Consider the following 21,848-nt stretch of genomic DNA (forward strand, 5'->3'; position numbering starts at 1 on the left):
AACACTCCCTGAACTTACTGCGATAGCCAAACACTCGCAGAGACCTGATTCCTGAACGAAATAATCCACTTAGCTTGGCGTTGGTTCCTAGTCGAGCAGTGAATATTAAGGCGGGACAAAAAGTGAAAAGTCAGACGGAGACAGCTGTTAGCAACAACAACAACACGTTAAATCTATCTTCCTGCCCAGGCTTTTACAGAAAGATCTTCCTGGCTGGATGCTCCAGGGAGTACAGGAATTCCTGACATTCCTGCAGATAGCGTCTCCCAGGTAGTCAGGCTTCACGGAGCCAACCAGCAAGCTAGCCAGTCAGTCAGCTGTGAACATCTATTATGAAAGATGGCCATCTGGACCCAGTTACCCACCTGGACCCAGTTTGTGTGTGTGTGAGAGAAAGAGAAAGTTTGTCAGAGCATTGCTGAGGTAGTAATGTGTTTATGCAGCAGCCTGTTTTCCGCGTACACACTGACAGAGGGGGGGCCGAAGCAACAACGAGGGCTTCCACATCTTGTTAAAATTCTGCACACGGACTGCGTCTTGCCGTGAGTCCTCCTCCTCCACTTTTGGGCTGACTGTGATTGCCTGAAATCCATTAAATAAAGAAAGGAGGGGAAGACTAAGTAAGAAGGTGGGGGGCTGGAAAAAAAAAGCCATTCTGCTCGTAATAAGATGTTTGGAAACAAAGGGAAAGCTGTTCTGGCAGCACAGTTGCAATTTTCTCGCCGTGTGTGTTTCTGAAAATTCAAAACCGAGATTATTATCAAAANGGGTGGGGGGGTGTTGGATCAGAACCAGCAGTTCTCCTTGCGTGGCGTTGAGATTTGGCTCTGGGCCGAGGATTGTAGCGAGGAGGAGCGTGCATGTAGGCGTGGACAGGAATGAGACTGGAGACAGTGGGGTGTAGCTTTATATTTGTAGTTGTGGAGCTCTCACGCTGCGTCAGGCATCAGGCTGCTGAAAAAAAAAAAAAAACAGCAGAGAGCCGACTTCTTTTAGAAAACTGGAACAAGCTGCTAGAAGGAAGAAAGTCTTTGTTCGACGTCAGCAACTATTGGCGTTTTCAGAGGAGACACGGAAGCTGCACGAGAAGCTCATCTGGTTATTTGCATCTCTTCTCACTCTTTCTTTTCAGTTTCACATTTTAGGATTAAAATCATGGCTGAATATTTAGGTTAAAAAAAATTATCAAAAGAAAAAGCTTCAATTGGATGAAAGTAACCAATGTTAGCTGTAAAATGGTATTTATTTAAAGAAGAAAAAAGTCATCTGTTTAAATAAAAGGGGAAGCAGCTTAGCTGAAATGTGTCACGGCACATAATTGTTTTTAGAGTCAGGATCTGATTGACGTAATTTAGCTTTTGGTCCAAAACTGAAATCGGAGACTGACTCAATGCTTGATAAGATTAAAAGCCTAGAATTCCCGAAAGGAATGCATATTGCTTGCTACATTTCATGCCAAAGATTTAAAGCAATGATCATCTTTCTGTGTTAGGAAATAGCAGACTTATGGCCATGCTGGTCAAATCTTAAAAAAAACAACGATTTGTGAAATCACAAGACCTTGCCTGATTGGTTAGCGCTGCTCCCACACCAAACTTTAGGTCAGTAGATGTAAAATTAGACATTTTTGTGTTTGCTAAGGCTGATTAATCAGTTGCAGATGTATACCCAATTATTATTTCCTGAAGTTTTCACTGAACTTATCACCAGTATATATATATCTGTAAAATTCTGTAATATTTGTAAAATTGGCAAAGTTTTAGCCATTACCGGTACCGGATGTACGTCCAAAGATTATTTTCTGTTCATGAGATATTTTGCTCACAGACAAATGAAAGTACACACAGATACAAGCAATTTCATGATTCCCTGTTGCCTTGAAAGTTGGGCGACAATAAAAAAACATAATTAAGAAATATTTGAAGTCTACATTGAGCTAAAGAACTCTGGTAATCAACTCTTACTGTTTTTCACTGATTTATCGTCAGTAGAAGTATTTTTGACTTCACGTCTTGGTAAAATTAGGTGTAAAAAGACAAGATTTTCTTTTCTACAAAAACTTCTTGTAACCCAATACATTTCTTTCCGACTCCCTGGTTCCAGTAATGCATTTTTCAAAGCGCAGCTTATGTGACAGTGAACACGAGGGAATTAGTCAACAGTTAACAGTAATATACAACTCCAGGACAGTGATGGATTTAGCTTCCTGGAGGAACTCGCAGAAAAAAAAAGAAATCTTGACTCAGCGCCGGAGTTAGATAACCTCAGTTCACCTCAGGCCAGCTGAGGATAAACAGCTGTGAGTGGTGGTGGTGGTGGTGGTGGTGGTGGGGGGATCCGGATGCACGGGGCTTTGGGGTGGGGGTGGCCACAGCAGTTGGGCCAGCAGGAGTTTGGCTTCATCTGGAGAGAAGTTTGTTTTAGGCTTCGCCCCTTTTGGACAGCGAGCCTGGGAAACAGCACCGCTCACCTTCCTGACGCTCTGATCAGGCTGCCAGCTCGGGGGTCAAAGGTTACTCTGCAGGGAGAGAGCGTGCGATTGGCCCCTCTCCACCTCATCTGTCTCCGTCTGCAGATGAAGTGGTGACAGAGGAGTGAGCGGAGAGGTGAAAACTGAGGAAGACGAGAACAAATCATGAATGAGGTGGAAGAAGAAGATGGGGATGGCTAATTATAGCTTGAGCACTTACTTTTCAGGAAGGAAGAGTGATGTTTACTGACTTTACTATCAAAGTATGCTCAACATGTCCGGTTCTGCGGTCCAGAGAAAATGATAAGAGGTGTCTGATAGTATGCAGATTAGACAGGCAGGGGAAGAAAAAAGACTTGGATTAAATATTCTCCTGGGGCATCGCTGCTTGAGTCATTTGTAGCCTTATCTGCAGGTATTCCCTTTGTTTCTGTATGCCTGCCAAGCAAAGAGGAAGTGATGGTGCGGAGAGCCGTTTGGGTTGTCGTTTGACTCTGACTTTCTCTTTCACCCCGACTCCCATCTGCTTAGGCAATCACAGCCCCAGGTGCAGGGAGAAAAGGGAAGGTGGGGGTGTTTTTGGAGGAAAATCCAGCTGACTGAGAGACAGAAGTTGGGGGGGGGGAATGAGCTGCAAATTTTAGTGCAAGGAATGCTGCGTCTGTTTGGCGTTAATAAACATCTGGACAAACATTTACCTTAAAGGTAGTCATTGCAAAGACCGGTCAAGAAAAAAAAAAACTAAAGTAGGAAACCAAATCCACTCGTTTAATATGTCCGAAAACTAAAAAAATTGTAAGCTAAATCTGTGAATGGCTGCCAACTATTCCATGAGTTTGTTTACCTTCGGAAACAACCGAAGTGACTGAAAACAGGTCAACAGAAGAGCCATTTTGGACGAAGAAGTCCAACTTTTTTATGTATTGAGACGTATTTATGCTCAGATTTGTTTGCGTAAAGTATGCAGATTAAAATATAGGTGAAGTTAAAAGAGTAAACTTGTTGGTATAGCAGCTGCGTGTTTGAAAGCTGGCGCTCCATCGTCCTGCTTGATCCTGGATATTTATTCCTGACTAATGTCTTACTCAGTCTTTTTCTTCTCTTTTTAATTTAGCAGCAGATTTACTCTTTCATCTCCATCTAAATGTCTTCTCTAAGAATCTCCACCGTATTTTTTTACCTACACAGACTATTTGGGTTTGGATCTTCTACGTAGTTTTTTTTTTTACCAGATTGGATCGTGTGCTTTGGTTCCATTGATTTCAGAATGTCATATGAAGATATCTGGAAAACTAGAGTACATAAAAGAAAAAAAATCAAACTGCACCATTTGATATGTAGTTTCGATTTGCGATGAGTAGTTTTAAGAATCATATTTTCTTTGATGGCACATGATGATTTTCCAGGGGTGAAAATGCCTCATCGTTCACCGGGTAGCTATGCTAATTGAAGGAAGTAGAGGGAGGAAAAAAGCTGCTAAGTGGAATGAGATAAAAATGAATGTGATGGTCTAGTTACCCTCTTGGCAACGCCCAGCCTTTTAGAGCTGATGTTCACTCTAACTTTGTAGCACCCTGCGGTGCCCACAGGAAAAGTGTTTTTGTTTAGCTGTGATAGTGTGGAACTCGTGGTAGACTTCTGCAGACTGTGGCTCAGATGTGTCGCCAAGGATCGGCGCTGGTTCTGCAGAAATGCTGTGTGTGTGTATCTGAAAATGACTGAACGGCACTGTTTATCTGGTTGCCAGGCCCTCCGTACTGGACGTCACCAGCTAAGATGGAGAAGAGGCTGCATGCGGTGCCAGCTGCCAACACGGTCAAGTTCCGCTGTGCTGCAGGATGCAACCCCAGGCCCACTCTGCGTTGGCTCAAAAACGGCAAGCCTTTCCGCCAAGAGGACCGCATGGGAGGATATAAGGTACAATAAACAGTAATACATCCAACCTTCACAAACACCAGCTCACTTCTGTGCAGCAGCACTTCTGGCTGTTTTGTGAATGTATTTTGAGGAGAAGGCGGGCATCCGGCCTGCTCCTTTACCTCTTTTCCACTCTTCACCGGAGAAATGGGAGGAGACGAGACAGAGGAAACGAGGGCAGGGTTTCTGGTGTGAAATTGGAATTGCTCATCCGTGCTCCTCCTCTCATCAGGATACTTTGCAGACGCTCTCACTGTAACTTGAAAGGGTTCTTTACCTCCATCAATTAGAAACATAAGACCGGGACTTGAGGGTTAAATGCTCTCAGACAGTAATGTATAGAGAAAGTAGGTAGCGTCATGGTTGAAATGACTTCAAAACTTTGGGGTAATTTAATCAGGAAGAACAGGCCTCTCAGACTTTGGTTAGAAGCTAATATGTTATTTCTATATATGACTCAGTTGTCATAAAAGTGTTTGACAAACTGTTGCTTAGATGTTCTTAAAGTTGGTAACTTTTGGTTGAGACACGAAGCTTTAAAACAGTTTTCAAGTGACAGGACTGTGAGCCTTTGTGACTCACACAAGGAAATTGATTATCCCCGCAAAGAGACGTTCATCAGCTGGTTCACCTCAAAGTGAATCTGAGTTTTTTTGCACCTTTTTTTTGAAGGACAGTGCCCGAATACACAGCATGACTGTAATTCCCTCTTTTATAACTTTTCATTTTTGGGATACCTTTGCTTTCCTCCCTTCTGGCTGTTGTTTCACTTTGTCAGTATGTTTTTTTTACCAGGCGATAACAGTTTAAACTGAAATTTTATGAAACGACTCGACAAAAAGCCCCAGTGATGCTGGCCGAGCCTGAGGCACCTGGTTAATAATTGATGAGGAAAGTTCAGAGCTGATCACGTTGATGTCGCTTGGCTTTCGACTGACTCATTACAGCTAAGACGACAGAAAAAAATAAAAAACTGCCAGGGAAATGATCCAGCCAACCTGTCAGTTACATTGCAGGCAGTTCATTCCTCTCTTTTTGTCAACAACTGTTGGACAAAAGGTGTACCTGAGCCCAGCCCTCTGGCCTTGCCTCCCTATTGTGTGAAATGTGGGCCTGTATAAGCAGTGGTTACTGTGTCACTTCAGTCTGCAGATAGAAACCTTACTGTTTGCTCACACCTGCGAATTCCACACACGGGTGAAACTTCTTTTGCAAGTAATTATAAATGACTGCATGCTTGGAACAGCTTAGAGTACACGGGTGGGGCTTTCTACGTACAATGGCAGTGACTGACAGAAGACTCCGATAATTCTCAACTATGCGGGACTTTGAAACGTTCCAAAGTCAAACAAGTGGATTCAGCCTGTCATCGTCACTCATCCTTCACACTTTCAACCGAATCCCCTTTTTTTTTTCATTTCTCCCCCCTCATTTAGCTCTTTTATGTCTGCTTGTCTTGAAACCAGGTGCGGACCCAACATTGGACCCTGATCATGGAGAGCGTGGTGCCGTCGGACAAGGGGAACTACACCTGCCTCGTGGAGAACAAGTTTGGATCCATCAACCACACCTACACGCTGGATGTAGTGGGTCAGTACCTTTCACACGGTACACACTCGGGCTCAGAGCACATCAGGCTAATCTATGAGGAAAAGAGAGCTTGAGGAATGGGCGGGGGTTGTTTAGCAGAAAGAGTTCCCACAGTAAGGATGGTGTGTGTGCTGTTCAATTGCCCAGGTGTTCTCTGAATGCAGGTGGAGGTCAAGGACCGCTGCCAACTTTGCAAAGGCTAAAGATAATTATGTCAACAGTTTCAGTGTAATTTTCATTATTTTATGTTCTAATATTTTACTCGGCTTCAAATTACTTTGAGTTGCACCTGGATGGAAGCGTGTTAGATGTTAGCTTGGGATTTTTGTCTCCTTCCAACAGGCTAAAAAAGAAACTAAAAACTGGCAACAGTGATTTATTTTTATGATTCTGTTAAAAAATGTTCATTGTGTGTCATCTCACAGCTTTGAAATTATTAAACAGATTATACAGCAAACCTGTGGCTCTATCAGGAATGGTGTGCTCGGACATTTGGTAGTGGTACGTTGTACAATTATACGTACAATGTACAAATGTACGTTAGATTATTGCTCAGTTATCTCCAAACCTGGAAGTGAAGAGTCTTTTTTAACTTGTCATATCTCCTAAATATAACAGAGTAGAAACATAAGAATCGTGACCTACAGAGTCTTCTGCTGCTGACAGCTCAAGAGTTTTGAAGATCTAACTTATAGTTTTCTGTTTGTTCGAGGCTTACTATTCAGGCTGCGTTTTTGTCTGCCTCTCGTTAACGAGTGACAGACGGTGTGTGGTTACCATGGTGACCATAAAATTGCATTGATTATGGTTCTCTTTACCTTTCCTTTACAGTTTATACATCAAAAATAGGCTTTTTTTTGTTTAGATTATTACAAAAATCATGTTTTGTTCAAAATTTCTTCAGAAAATTTCCACCCGTGCTGTGCGATACCTCAAAAAGTTGCAGAAAATGCTTATTTATGGCATGCCTTTTGGCCTTCAATTGGCTCAGGATGATTGTTTGGCATCAATGACTTTAGCAAACAAAACGCTGGCCTCAGCTCAATCATTGAGCTCAGACCTGACACGGTCAGCCTCTCTTTGTGACCTTTGGAGCTCAGAAAGAAACGAGTGTTTTTCTGCTTGGTTTGCAGAATCGATGGACAGCGGGGACAACATGGGGGGGAGGATAAAGATAGTAGATCAATGTGTGTTTGTGTGTTTATGTGAGTGTACGCTAACTTTGCTCTTTAGATGATTTAGGCCCGCTCTCCCTTTGGACTCGCCGACCCACTTAATGAGCTATCAGTACACATCAAAGTTTATCTGATGCAGTCATTCTTCTAAATGCTGGTCAGTGAACCACAGATAATCAGAACAGACATGAAGCCGCTGTCGTCCAACTCATCGGACCGGTGTTTTCAGCCTAAATCCAGTTTTTTCGTGCCTGTCACCTGATGTAGTTATTGCCTGCCACCAAAAGGTGAATTTGGGTGATAATGTTTTTGCCTGTGTCTCTGTCCTTGTGTTCAGTTGTCTATCTTTTAGCAAAAAAAATACTTTAACTACAAGATGAATTTTAATGAAACCGAGACAGTAATCATTGAATTTTCAACCCGGTTTAAGATGGCCACCACACAATTATACAGATAATGAGCTAAAATTCAGTCTGGTGGTAGCTGAGAGTCATTCCCAACATATAGTCTGAGTTCTAGCAGCATGCATAGCAAATATTTTTAAGGTTTGACTATAATGTTATCATTTCTCAGCATATGTTGATTTCAGTTTAAAACTCTGGCCAAGGAATGCTACGCCTTAAATTAATTAAATAGATTCTTTGTCACGGCCCCCGATGTTCACGCAATGTTACAAAGACGTGTCAACCAGGAAAGCCCAGCAACATCTAGAGCTTTGAGGAACATTGAATCCATTTTGGTCTTAGCCACGTTCGAGCTAGCTGTTAGCTCATCAGACCTGTTAGACTCAAACTGCACTTTTCCAAACTGAGATTGTGCAAAGAGCTATCTACAACTATTGTTCACGAATGTACGCAAGCTCCACTTCCAAATGGTCAAAATATCCCTTTAAGGTCATCACAGACTCTCACGTACCCCCCCTTCAACGGAGGGCCCCTGCTCCGACTCCTGCGTAACTAAAGTTCTGCATTTTTCTGTTTTTGCTGGGTTTTATTGCTGAGCAATAAACCCAGTCCAGGTCTGGCTCCACAGCCTTGGTCCCCCCCACCCCCTTCAAAACCTCCTGTTTCATTTTACTCCATGAGAGTCGGGTTTGAAAGAGGCGAGGGGGGAGGAGAGACAGAGACAGAGACAGAGACAGAGACAGGCTCTTCTTATCTTTTTTTTTTTGTTTTTTTTCACAAATGACCAGACTTTTCTGGTTAACTGGTGTCTGGAGAACAGGCCGCGGTGGGACAGTTACGAGCTGAAACACAGACAAAGAAGGAGCTAGAACGGATCGGTGGCTAAATGTAGTGTTGTGTGGGAAGCCGCATGCTTCCTGTGCCACACAGGAACTTTATACATCCCTGATCTTTGGATCCAAACTGCCAGCTCACTGGTCCTGCTTAAGACATCATGAAATGCTTCTCTGCATCAGCATCACATACCCTGAGGGTCACATCGTCCATAATGTTATTTTCATGGTACAACTCCATCATTTCTCAGCATATGATCTAAAACGCTTGCATGAATCATGGCGGGTAATATGCATTCCTTTAAGGGATGCCAGGCTTTTAATTGTTACACAGATTCAGCTTTGAAAGCTCTTTTTTTGCTACCATTGATTACATCAACCACATAACAGCAAACTAATAAAGCAAACATGCTTGTAGTCTTAGCTGTGTTTGTGGGCACTCCTGCTTTACACTATTTAACTAAATATTAGACGTTACCTGGAAAAAACCCCAATGTTTTTCCCCTTTTTGGCTTGTTGTAGAAGTAAGCGTTGGTACAAAGAGGGGACACGACATCCTCAACCTCTCAAACTGGGGAATGTTCAAGAGGGTGAGAAGACTTGAATAAAAGGGAAGGNGGGGGGGCAAATAAAGACTGACAATAAACACGGAGAACCCTGGGAAAGTGCAGGAAGGAGGAGGGAGGTTGGGAGAGAGGGTGGTGCTCTTCTGATGATTTAATAGAAGTCAGCGACGCTGAATGATGAGGACCAAGTGGAGCAAGTTCTCCTGTCTTTGCCTTGCAATTTTTTCCTTCTTTATTGACTTTTACAATTGTTTTCTACTTTTTTAAACCCTTCATCCGACAACCCAGCCATCCGACCATCACTTACAATTAACCCCTAACGCAGGATGCACACATGCACAAATGTGTTTGTTTTGGAAAGGCACTGAATGATGTCAGTGTGTGTGTGTGTGTGTGTGTGTGTGTGTGTGTGTGGTTGGTTGTGCTGTGGGGTAAGCCTCAGTGTATTTGTGAATACCGGTTAGTGTTTGAAAGGGAGAATTGTTCTACAGGTCTCCCTCTGTTTGGATAAATGTTTACTTGTAAAAAAAAAAGAATGCAGATAGCTGGAGATATAAGGGTGATACAAAGGTATTTCCAATCTTTTACTCACAGGAAAAAAATGACAACAAACTCCTGGCTTCTCTCTGAGCTGTTTGTTCGCTTTAAATAGGCTGAATGGCTGATGGAAAGCTTGAAGGGACTTTTGACACTAATTAGGGTCAAACATTTGTTTGAAACATAGTTTGAAACAGGATAATCATGTCTTTAAAGGATACCAACAGATCTGCCTGTACTATTTTAGCATATCTTTGTAAAATAAACAACAAATATTTAGTTGCTCTATCACATACTAAAGGCATGCAGATGCACATTAGACAATTGTTTTAAAATGAGTTACTGTTTACATAATTTCAGTGAGCAGTAAGGGTTCCAGTGTATCGACATCTGTATTTATCAATCTTGAACCAGTCTGCTAAACGTACATTTTTGTCTCTTTTGCACAGAACGGTCTCCTCACCGGCCCATTCTCCAGGCTGGTCTGCCTGCCAACACCACTGTACGTGTTGGAGAGGATGCCCGCTTTGTCTGTAAGGTCTACAGCGACGCGCAGCCTCACATCCAGTGGCTTAAACACATCACTCGGAACGGCAGTCGGTTAGGCCCTGATGGACATCCCTACGTCAGAGTGTTGAAGGTAAAACACTTTGATTTTTCTTTTCTTAATAAAGTACACACTTTTGCCTTTTTTGTCCTAGGTGTCTGTGATTGTAGACACTTTATTTTTCCAAAAGCCCCAAAACAAACAAAATGCCTTCCCTCCTTTTTTGAGCGGACGGATCTTTTCCCTGCTGGCTCTTGGCTCTGTTCACGATGTCACGATGCAGCGAAGACTTGACTGTTTCTGCTCATTTGTCTGATGTTTCTAAGTGTGTGTGTGTGTGGATTGCAGCGGTCAGGCATTAACAGCTCAGATGTGGAGATCCTCACCCTCACCAATGTGACTGAGGAAGATGCTGGGGAGTATATCTGTGAAGTCTCCAATTATATAGGCAAGGCCAGCCAGTCGGGCTGGCTCACGGTCATCCCAGGTAAACCCTGAGACCCTCCCTTCCTTCCCCGCTGCTCTCTGGTGGTCTCTTGGTGGTCCTTGGGCTCGTGGATGTTCTCTCTCTCCCAAATGTTACAACCTTGTCTTTTAGCTGCCCCACCCCCACCACTTTGGGATTGGTGCCGCCATGGAAGCACTGTTTGGGCCTACAGAACTAGATGATGATTAGTCACAGCTAGTGCATTTTTTGCAGAGAAAGTGTCGCAGTGCTCTCCATGCTTCCTGTGTTTTTGTGCATGTTTTCAGTTCAGTCTTTTGGTTTAGACTGGTTTCTATAAGCAGGTTCTGTGGGTGATGGGTACCTTCTAGGTTGGTTTTTGGTGTTTTGGGTTTTATTTCCTCATGTTTATATGGTATATCAGCTTCTGTCTTCCCCTCCTCACTCCCAGAGTCGTTTCCTCTAGATGGGACCTCAACGATGGACACTATCCAGCTTCTCTAATTTCCCTCCTGGTGCTGTGGGTCTCATTTTTTTCTGTTTCTCTCTCTCCATCTCTTTCGATCTTCACTTTCTTCTTTTCTCACACTCCCTTTCTTTCCTCCTCCTTTTCTTCTCCCCTTCCAGACTGCAGGTGTTAACACCACAGATAAGGAGATAGAAGTTCTCTACTTGCCCAATGTAACATTTGAGGATGCTGGGGAGTATACATGCTTGGCGGGTAATTCTATTGGGATCTCCTATCACACTGCTTTTTTGACAGTGCTTCCAGGTATATGAACTCTTATGATGTCCTTTTGTTTTATCTTTTATCCTTTCTTTTTTTGGTTCTGAATAGTTATTGGTTATCTTCATGCAAGGCAAATCCTCAACTTGGAATCCCATTTGCCCAACTCAAATATTAGCGCACACTCAACGTCAGGTTGGTGAGCTGTTGAAAGCTCAGAGAAGATGACGTTGCAGTTTCCAAGTGACTTATAATAAAGCCAAACTCCTAACTCAGCTTGTGTTTCTAGATTCTAAAAAAAAAAGAAGTTGAGGATTTGTCTTCAGTCTTCTCATCTCTCTCCTTCTACTTTAATATATATATATATATATATTTACACACATATATATAATTTATGCCATTAGGTGTCTTCTTTTTCTTTTCTTCTGGCTCTGATAATTGGCTTATTTTAGGCTCCCTGCTTCTCTCTTTTAAACATAAAAAAATGGAAAGGTATGGGTCAACACTCGCTTCATGTTGGCCTGACTTTCTGAATTATCAGAGCCAAACCTCTCTGCCTTAAAACAGTTATTGACTCATGCATGTGAATGTGATGTTCATCATCTTGTTCAATCAAATGTTTGCTCATTGTTGAGACAGTAATTATGCGTACGGAAGTGTCAAACGTATATAGTGCCTTCATAAAGTATTTATCCCGTTTGGTATTCTTTCTGTTTAGTTGCCTTACAACTTGGTATTTAAAAGGATTTTTTATCTGTTTATTATAAGCAATTCTATAAATGTATAACAAATTAAATGAGTTGAATGAGTAAAATAACTTGTTTTAAGCAATTCTAAAAAATATAATACTGAAAAATGGTATGCATATGTGGTCAGACCCCAAAACTTTATGCTTTGTAGTTCCACCTTCTGCAGTAGTTCCATCCCCAGGTCTCTTCAGACCTTCAGATGACCAATCTGTGTCCATTCTTCTTCATTGGATTGAGGTATGGGCTTTGACTGGACCGTTCCAGAACCTTTAACTGGTTCTCCTTAAACCAGTGGAGTGTTGCTTTCTCAAAATGTTTAGGGTTATTGTCCTGCTGGAAGGTGGACCTCCGTCCCAGCCTCGAATCTCTGGAAGACCCCACCTAAAATTTTTCTGTATTTTGTTCCAGATATCCTTCTTTTAACTCTGACCAGTTTCTAGTCCCTGTTGATGAAAAACATCCCCACAGCATGAAGCTGCCACCACCATGCTTTCACAAAGGTTTTGTTCTCAGCATGATGAGAGGTGGTAGATTTTCCTCAGACATGGTGTTGTCCTTTATGGCCTAAAAGTTCAAGTTTGGCCACAGAATCTCATCAAAATAAAAACCCAATTAAATCCCAAGTTGTAAGGCAACAAAATAGAAATATTACCAGAAGTGATGAATACTTTTGGGAGGCACTGTACAACTTAGTGTCAGTGCACAAAACAAGCAGCTTTTAGCCAAAGGTACAGTGGGTATTTAATGCTGACAGTCTACGTCTCTCAAAAAAACATCTAATCATCTCCAATGTTGCAGCAAGATTGTTTTATTATGTCTAAACAATGTAGCCTAATGATTACAAGCCTTTTTCTTTGGGAGTTAGTGTATATTCAGTATTTTCTGCCCACGCTACTCTGCTGGTGCCTCTGTGGCTGTGAATTCAGGATATGTGTTGTGGTTTTTGGACTAACACATTGAAAGAATGCAACAACAAAAAAAAGTTCCTAACATGCTTCACCTCCAGCTGGCTGTTGGCCTATTTAGTTGGCTGTGCTGCTCAAGTCTTTTTGTGGTCTGTAGGGTTATGCATTCACGGAACAACCTTGTTTTTCTATGACACACACACACACACACACACACTGTGCTCATTTCACAGACAGGAAATTCAGGCAGTATACCTAATGCTAGAGGTCCTGCGTCTCTTGTATTGTCACACAGGACAGACATATGTTGGTCTGTTTGAACTTGCTGAGTCATGATTTAAAATCTCTGAACACTAATAAAGCCACAATCGGACTACAGAAGCAGGCGTGCTGATACCTTTGGCTAAAAGGAGACATTAAGATGCTACAAAATATTTCTATTTCTACATCTGTCTTTGTGCTTTCCTGATATTTACGTACAAAGGAGAGTTTTCTTCCAGCCTTTGTCTAACTTCTGTTACATCACTGTTCTCAGCCCTTGAGAAACCCCCAGAGCCAGTTTCCCCAGACTATGTGGAGATCGCGATCTACTGCGTTGGCGTCTTCATCATCGCCTGCTTGGTGGGCACAGCAGTGGTGTGCCGCATGAGGAACACCGCAAAGAAGCCTGACTTTGGTGGCCAGCCGGCGGTCCACAAGCTGACCAAACAGATCCCCCTGCGCCGCCAGGTAACAGAAAGTAGATAAAGAGTTCTAATGGCATCTAACACTTCCAGAGGAAAACACACACAACAAATCAGAGTTTAAATCTAAAATAACTTTGCTTTTGCTCATTTTATTTATTAGACTGATTCTTTTATTTGTTCCCATGAACATTCATTAGCAATATTATTGAACCAGGTTGCTGTTTGATAAGAAATTAAACAACACAAAACATAATCCCGATTCCAAAAATGTTGGGACTTTGTGCAAAATATAAATAAAAACAGAACAAAATGATTTAAAAATGTTAAAAAAAACATATTTGATTCACAATGGAACATAGTGAACATATCAAATGTTAAAAATAAGAAATTGTACCATTTTTTAATGTAATTTTGAGTTTGATTGCAGCAACACGTCTCAAAAATGTTGGGTGAGGGGCAACAAAAGGCTGTAAAGTAAGTGGTATGAATAAGAAACAGTTGATTTTGAAACTAATTAGGTTAATTAGCAACAGATTAGTAAGAGGACTGGGGATAAAACGTGCATTTAAAAGGCTGAATCTGTCAGAAGTAAAGATGGGCAGGGGTTCACAAGACTAAGAAAAACTGCATTTAAAAATAATAGATCAATATCAGAATAATGTTCCTTAGTCCAGAATTATGAAGGCTGAATATCACATCATCTACAGTTCATAATATCACCAAAAGAGTTCAAGAATCTGTAGAAACCTCTGAGGTCAAAGGTCAAGGCTGGATGTTGGTGATCTGGTTCTGTTCTGCTCAGGAACACTTCCACAGATCTGTAAATACAGTTCACCGTGCCGTCCACAGATCCTGCTTAAAGCTCTATCATACAAAACAATATTTGCTTTGTCTTGTTTGGGATAATCCCTCGCTTGCATTCTACTGAATTTTAAAGGCTTCATTTCCTGCTGAACCCTGAAAACTACAGAGGTTTTTATTCCTCTCCTCAACCGAATGTGAGACTTTCTTCTGCCTCAAGGGAAACCAGAAATGTTCAGAAAGTGTCTGATTACATTCTGCAGAGCGACTGATTACTGTGTCAAGGTAAGGTTAGGGTGGAGACAGCAAAGATGAGCCCCGGGCATGATAGCCAAGGTGAACGGTTATTACAAATTCACAGAAATGACTGTAGTTGCTCACTTCTTAATAATACACGAAATGTTATCTCTGACCCAGGGACACCCTGTGCTAATGTTAAAATAATAGGTGCAGTAATTAGGCATGTTCTTTTCAGACACAGGTACAAAACAAAGCGGTGTGATTGAATGTCTGCGTGGTAAATTTAACACTTAAACACTCTGAATCCTCTGGAGATGCCTTGGAGCTTTAACCGACCTGTGAACTCAGACTGCGGTGATCAGCCAAGTCTCCTTCATCCTGTAGGTGTCGGCGGATTCGAGCTCTTCCATGAACTCCAGCACACCTCTGGTGCGCATCACGACACGGCGAAGCTCGGCACACGACGAGCCGATCCCCGAGTACGACCTTCCGGAGGATCCTCGGTGGGAGTTCCCTCGAGACAGGTGAGAGCTGCTGCCGAAAGGCTCGAGTCTCTGAGAAACACTGGACAGATTTTAATGAAACTTTCTGGAATTAATCATTTGGATTTACATCTACAGCTGACTAACTTTGACAGTCAATCCAATTAAAAAAGGATGCTTCTAACTAATCATTATTAGCCAACACAAAAATGGCTATAATTCAGTCATGTTATAGATATTAGCCTAAAATTTGATGTGGTAGTAGCTGAGATTCATTCCCAGCACATACTCCAAGCGTAATATTCATTTCTCCAAGGGATGCTAATCCTTTAGTGTCTTCCTGCATTTAATGTTCATTTGTGCTGTGTACAAACTGGTATTGTGTAGCACAGCCCCTGTACAGTGCGATAGTCATTAATCACTTTCACTTGATTGTACTCAGCTGGTAAACAATTAGAAAACTATTGTTCTGTATCAGTTGAAACTAATTGGTGCATAATGTCTGTGGTGTCTGAGACAAATGCCGCTGAGTCATGTGTTGGTGCTGCAGTAAACTGACCCGAGCCTCATCGTTCCAGCTGCAGCCGAACTTCCTGCTCACGGCCCTGTGTGCTAAACGTCTGACTTTAATTAAAGCAATGCATATCACCCGCCAGCTTTCACGTCAGAGTTTTAGACTTTGGATCATCTTTTGTTGAGGAATCACACAGTCACAGTCATTTCAGTCAAACCTTTAAAATAATTTTATGCAATATTGCAAGATGTAAGGCTCAGAGTATGTGTTGTGATGACTCTCAGCTACTTGAACACTAAATTACAGCTCAGTATCTGTAAAATTGGCTGATTTTTGTGTTTCCTAAAGTCCGTTGGCTGTGGTGGCCATCTTGAATCATGATCAATAATGAGTTGTAGATGTACATCCTATGACTACTCCAAGTTTCATTAGAGTTTGTCCAGTGGTTTATGAAATATTTTGCCAACGAACACACGAACACACACACATGGGCGAAAATAAGTAATGAAACTAATCAAAAAGGACCAAAAAGGGGATGTTTTGTCTGGACTGAATAACTCTCTGTCCCGCTCTGTTTGGGTCTTTATTTCTCGCCTGTCATTCCAGTGCCTGAGGGATCATGTTGGGGTTGCAGAATTCTGAGGAATGCTGACTTTTACTGTTTGCTAGGAGTCTAAAAACCCTAAAACCAAACAAATAAAACCCCATAGATTATGCGCGGCCGGATGGACAGAATGGCTGCCATTGAGTATGTGTGGACAGACAGGGGATTGTGTTTCTACAGCAGGGCGCCGTCCTTGGGCCCCTCAGCTTTGCCTTGTGCAGCGAGTGTTTACTTAGCCTGGACAGTGGGCTTAGGGGCGGAGCCAACACATGTCAATCAAATGAACAAACAGCAGGTACACGACTGGTTCAAGGGTCAAACTTGTGCTGCAGGTCTGAAGAATTGCAAAATAAAAAAGATAAATAAAGACCAAGCACACCTTGAAGGAATGCATATCACCCATCGCCTTTCATGCCAGAGTTTTAGGCAAAGATAATCTTTTGTTAAGAAATGCCGGAGCTGTAGATGTAAATGACTTTATGGACAATCTCATGTAGATACCTCACATGATCTGGTAATGCTTGGATTATGTGTTTAGGATGACTCCCAGCTACTATCATCTCATTTTTAGCTCAATAAAACTGTAAAACTGACTGATTTTTAGCCATTTATGTGTTGGTTAAGGTTTACTACATGTGGCGACCATCTTGAATGTGTTTAACTCCAAAAGTTAATCAGCTGTAAAGTTACATCCAGTGATTATTTCCTGAAAGTTTTATTAAAATCCATCCAGTGGCTCATGAGGTATTTTGCAGGCAGAGTTGACTCCAAATAGTGGCAAAATTTTACAACAAAGATCTTGTGCAATCTGTTAGTGCTTAGAATATGTGCTGGGGATCAGTCTGTGCTACTACCACCATAAGTTTGCTCATAATCTGTTTTTTAAGATTACATGCACACATAGACATGAGCAAAAAAAGCATGTGACAGAGTTTAGAGAGTAAAAACACTCCAGTTATTCCCTTCCTTTAAAAACATGCCTAAGTTTGAACTGTTATTACAGTCAGGTGAAACAAAGCATCTGTGACAAGCTAACACGGGGCTAAGCTAATCCCTGAGTAATGACTTGTAAAGAGTGTGTGTACTGGAACATGCCAAGCCGGGGTAAACACTTTAGAGAGAAGTGGCTCTCTCCGGCTTTATCAGCCAATTATCTTTGCCACGTCTGCTTTCCTTACCTACTGCTTTGGCTCAGCCTGCAGCCACCGAGCCAATAAAGCACTCACACAGAGGAATCTGATTGAAACAGAGAAAGTGATGTGGTTAAAAACAGACATGGTGAGGCTGGGAAACTGGCTCCGTGCCTGGTTTCATTAACTCTGTCGCTCTCGCACTATCTGACCTGTTTATATCTGCACAATGGGTGGGTCGAAGCAACAGGCTGGTCATGTGACACACTTCAGCTGCTAATCATCTTCCTGTTTGTTTTCTGTCTTTATGTTTTGCTGTGCGTGTGCAGGTTGACCCTGGGTAAACCTTTAGGTGAAGGCTGCTTTGGCCAAGTGGTGATGGCTGAAGCGCTGGGCATCGATAAGGACAAACCCAAGGAGGCCGTTACCGTTGCAGTCAAAATGCTGAAAGGTGAGTGGGTCTCTTGTTGGTAAATGTCTAACTGGGATTAAATGCACGCCTCTTCATTCTGTCTGAGGGTATTCTGTAGGTGATTTATTCTGTAGTGAGGGTTCAGCGAAGGTGCAAGGTGGAGCCTTGGGTTGCCTTCATTATTGCTGCTTGCTGAGTGATGGCTTGAGAAAGGTGGGTTGAATAAGTAAGGGGCTGGGGCAGTCACATACCTGACCCCAGAGCAGCAGCTGGTTAGAGACCAGTCAGCACCAAAACAAAGAGGCGAGTCAAGTTAGCTGAGCTGCTGTAGTTAATGAAAGCAGAGGGATGGGGACACTGAGACGCTGGCTGCAGGGAACAGTCAGGATCAGCAGGATGTTCCTCATCTGCTGTTTAGGATGAGTCCAGATACGCTTCAGGTGCTTAGGAATGCGGGGAATGCCATCTTGGATAACTTAGTATGTGAACCTCTACTGTCTCAACAGGTCCATGAAGAGAAATCACATTTTCTGTGAAAATGCAGGGAGAACGCTGAGCGCTGAATGACTGCTAAAATGTGAAAAGACAAAATGCAAGCTAAAAGCCAAAAGCAGCAAAATGCTGTCTAAAGCTAATAGTAGTTAAAAGCAATAAAAGGGTCATTAAAAGCTAAAAGTAGCATAAGAAGACTAAAATACAGCCAGACTGCTGAAGCAGATTTCAAAGAGAAGAAAGTTTTGATGGAAATAAAAAGACCTTGATGTATTTCTTTGGGGAAAATGTTTGTAGATAAAGTGGAAAAGTATAAAAGTTACATAAATAGTTTGCAGAAATAATTGGAATACAAAAACTATACAGAAAAATAAAAACCTGGAAGACAATATTGTGAATGCTGACTCAGCGTTCACACAATGAATCCAGATTGAATGTTTTTTTTTAATTTTCCTGCTCCTCATTCTCTGCCCTGAAAGGTTGTGTTTGTTTTTCTGGGTTCTGTAACTTTAGCCCACATTGCTTCACCTGAAGCGCCGTGTTGAACCGAAAAGTAAAGCGAGCCAGCGTCAGGGTGGGCTTGTTTCGCTGACCTTCTCCAGACAACCTTCAGTGTAAACCTTTCTGTTCTCAGACGATGCCACGGAGAAAGACCTGTCTGACCTGGTGTCAGAGATGGAAATGATGAAGATGATCGGCAAACATAAGAACATCATCAACCTTTTGGGAGCCTGCACTCAGGATGGTGAGTTTTATGGGGAGAATCACTTTAAAGATGTTAGGATTTTTTAAACAAATACACAAATTGTATTTTTCCCTGCAGCTGCTCTAAAACATGCAAGGGCAAAATAAGGCCCGGAGGCCAGAAGCAGCTCCTGAGACTTGAGAAAGAATAAAAACCAGGATTTTATTGGACTTTTGGGAAAAATTAGGTCTGCAAAAAGAGATTTTTGATTAAAATAAGCAAAAGATTATTTTGCCAAGCTGCTGCTGCTGATGTGATGTTGTGTATGAAAGATGCAGGTAGCATACTCTGCTCAGGTTTTAATTCAGTTTTAAACCTGTAATACCTTGTCCTTTTTTATGCATGAGCCTTATTGTTTTCATTTTATTTGAATAATTGCTAGACATAAACTTGAATGCTTGTCCATTGCAGGACCTCTATATGTGATAGTTGAGTACGCCTCCAAAGGAAACCTCAGGGAGTACCTCCGAGCCCGCAGGCCCCCCGGCATGGAGTACTCCTACGACATTGCCCGTGTCTCCGACGAACAGCTCACTTTCAAAGATCTCGTCTCCTGCACTTATCAGGTGGCGCGGGGCATGGAGTACCTCGCATCCCAGAAGGTAAGAAGACGCGAACGCACAAAATGTTCTGCTGTCATATCAACCTTTTCACCGGCTGGGTGCCCAGACATTCCACGCCAGAGCGTTTGACGGCAGTTTGTAGGAAGGGTTTAAAGCTTGTGGGAACACTGTCCCCTGAAAACACCACCCGTACCCCCTGCCCAATCCCCGCATTGTCTCTCAGCTCATGACAAAAGCCCCTCTGTGTGGAAAAATTTGGGAGTTTTCACAATGGGGTTACAGCCATGTTAGCCAAACCGAGCCTCACGGTTCCACTCGCTGTTGGAATGTGACACTCACACGCACACACACGCTTTAGTGTAAACATATCCGTATACATTCAGATGCTTTTATACAACCAGACATATATCTGGACAAGAATGTGAGGAATCTCCACACATCCGGGCTTGTTTGTGTACTCAGTTATACTTTCATGTCTCGCCTCTTTTTGCAAGAGATTTCTGGATGATTGCATGTTCTGTAACTCTTTTTAGCACCTGTTCAGAGGTACTTTATGGACTAGTTCTGATCTTCTTCCTTCACTTTTTCCACTCTTTGACCTTCTTCCCCCCTCCTTCCTTGTTTTGTTTCCACTCTCTCCTTCCCAGTGCATACACAGAGACCTGGCAGCCAGGAATGTCCTGGTCACAGAGAGCAATGTTGTGAAAATTGCCGACTTCGGGCTGGCCAGGGACGTCCACAACATCGACTACTATAAAAAGACCACCAATGTAAGTCCTCAACATGTATCCAACTTACTGAAAGGGTGGAAACTGTTTTGGAGTGAGCTTCAGTGTGAAATCAGTCCTGTTTTCTGATACTCTTTGTTCTATCATTATGCTCTTTTCCTCTGCTGGTGTCTTGGCAAAAGTTGCAGGTTCCCATGCAAGATGTGAATGTGGAGCTTCTAGCGACTCAGGCCTGTTTACCCCCTCGGTCTCTTGTTCTTTGGGTTTCATCGGCATTTATACAATTAGCCAGAAAGTGAGACAAAGACACAGGGAGAGGGAAGAAGCCTAAATATAACTGACATCTCCATAGTTGCCCAGTGGTGTCTGTCTTTCCCATCGCAGATCAGCGCTGTGTGCACATCCTCATTTAATATGCATGATTGCCTTTTCATTGCATGCATGATCCTGCTGAGAACTAGCTGACAGCCACAACAATATTCACAAATGATGATGGTAGTGAGGGCTGGGACAATGACAGCAGACTGAGCCAACACTGTCCCGATCATTTGAAAATAACTTTTCTGTTTTACTTTATTACATCGGAACGAATCACAACCTTCTTTTACCTATTTTGAAATGTTCAATAAATGTGTTGCATATGTTAAGTTTTGATATAATTAATTTAAACTTATAACTCATTAGTAACTATTGAAATGCAATTTGGATTCTAAGGTCTGAATGACTTTGCTGAAGAAACTGACACTGATTTGTTAAAGATAAAAGGAGCAGAATGGTAACGAAAAACTAAAAAGTAGGATAAGAAAACAAAAATGGAACCAGTCAGCTGACGCAGATTTCAAAGAGAACAATGTTTTGACGGAAACAAAGTGATCTTGATGCGTTTCTATGGGAGAGATTTTGTAAATGAGATTAAATGTTTTTAAGTATAAAAGTTACAAAAACCAAAAGTCAAAGCAGCATCTCCCGAATGAGCTGAAGAAGTAGTAGAAATAAAAAATCAGGAAAACAATTAAAGCAGCTGAAATGAATGACTTATTTATGCTTTTTAATAATTCAGTTCATTCAGCTCATGAGATTATTTATTCTACACTTTGACCCTGTCAGGTACCCTTAGCTTCTCCGTCTGCTTTAATGGTTCACTGAGATAAACTCTCCTTTATCTGTGACCCTGTTTATCACCTCTGTTGCTCCAACGAAGTAAATGCTCTCTCGGGAATCCTTTTTCCAGACAGCCGTTCCCTAAACGCCCCATTCACGTATCTGCTTTTGCAGGAGACGCTGCAGCAGTGAATCATCTCAGACGTCCCAGTGAGGCCGGAAATAAAGAGTTCAGGGTGATTTACGGCTTGATTTCGGCTCACCTCTGTGTGTGTGTGTGTGTTTTCAGGGTCGTCTCCCGGTAAAATGGATGGCTCCAGAGGCGCTCTTTGACCGGGTCTACACACACCAGAGTGACGTGTAAGTGCTCCACTGTTACTGAATGCAGACTTCATTAACACACCTGAGGGAAACATGCTCCAGCACTGCTCTTTTCCTGAGGTGTTTTGGTGCTGCGTTGGTTCAGGGCGGCGGCGGCGGGGGGT

General features: G+C 42.3%; 1 protein-coding gene across 6 annotated transcripts in view; it reads left to right on the plus strand.

The window, feature by feature from the left end:
* fgfr2 (fibroblast growth factor receptor 2) overlaps positions 1–21,848 on the plus strand; it is a 40,381-nt gene that overhangs the window by 11,124 nt on the left and 7,409 nt on the right. For 3 of the 6 annotated variants that reach the window (XM_017424261.3, XM_017424265.3, XM_017424266.3), the window contains 11 exons: positions 4,218–4,387; positions 5,854–5,977; positions 9,942–10,132; positions 11,112–11,256; positions 13,401–13,600; positions 14,977–15,116; positions 17,652–17,773; positions 18,861–18,971; positions 19,383–19,573; positions 20,182–20,304; positions 21,653–21,723. In XM_017424261.3, coding sequence (XP_017279750.1) covers positions 4,218–4,387; positions 5,854–5,977; positions 9,942–10,132; positions 11,112–11,256; positions 13,401–13,600; positions 14,977–15,116; positions 17,652–17,773; positions 18,861–18,971; positions 19,383–19,573; positions 20,182–20,304; positions 21,653–21,723 — 1,588 coding nt within the window. Of the gene's footprint in view, positions 1–4,217; positions 4,388–5,853; positions 5,978–9,941; positions 10,133–10,387; positions 10,527–11,111; positions 11,257–13,400; positions 13,601–14,976; positions 15,117–17,651; positions 17,774–18,860; positions 18,972–19,382; positions 19,574–20,181; positions 20,305–21,652; positions 21,724–21,848 lie in introns of all 6 variants that reach the window. The other 3 variants (XM_017424262.3, XM_017424263.3, XM_017424264.3) reach the window with 3 other exon arrangements.

Source organism: Kryptolebias marmoratus, linkage group LG22 (genome assembly GCF_001649575.2).
Source record: "Kryptolebias marmoratus isolate JLee-2015 linkage group LG22, ASM164957v2, whole genome shotgun sequence".
NCBI lineage: Eukaryota > Metazoa > Chordata > Actinopteri > Cyprinodontiformes > Rivulidae > Kryptolebias > Kryptolebias marmoratus.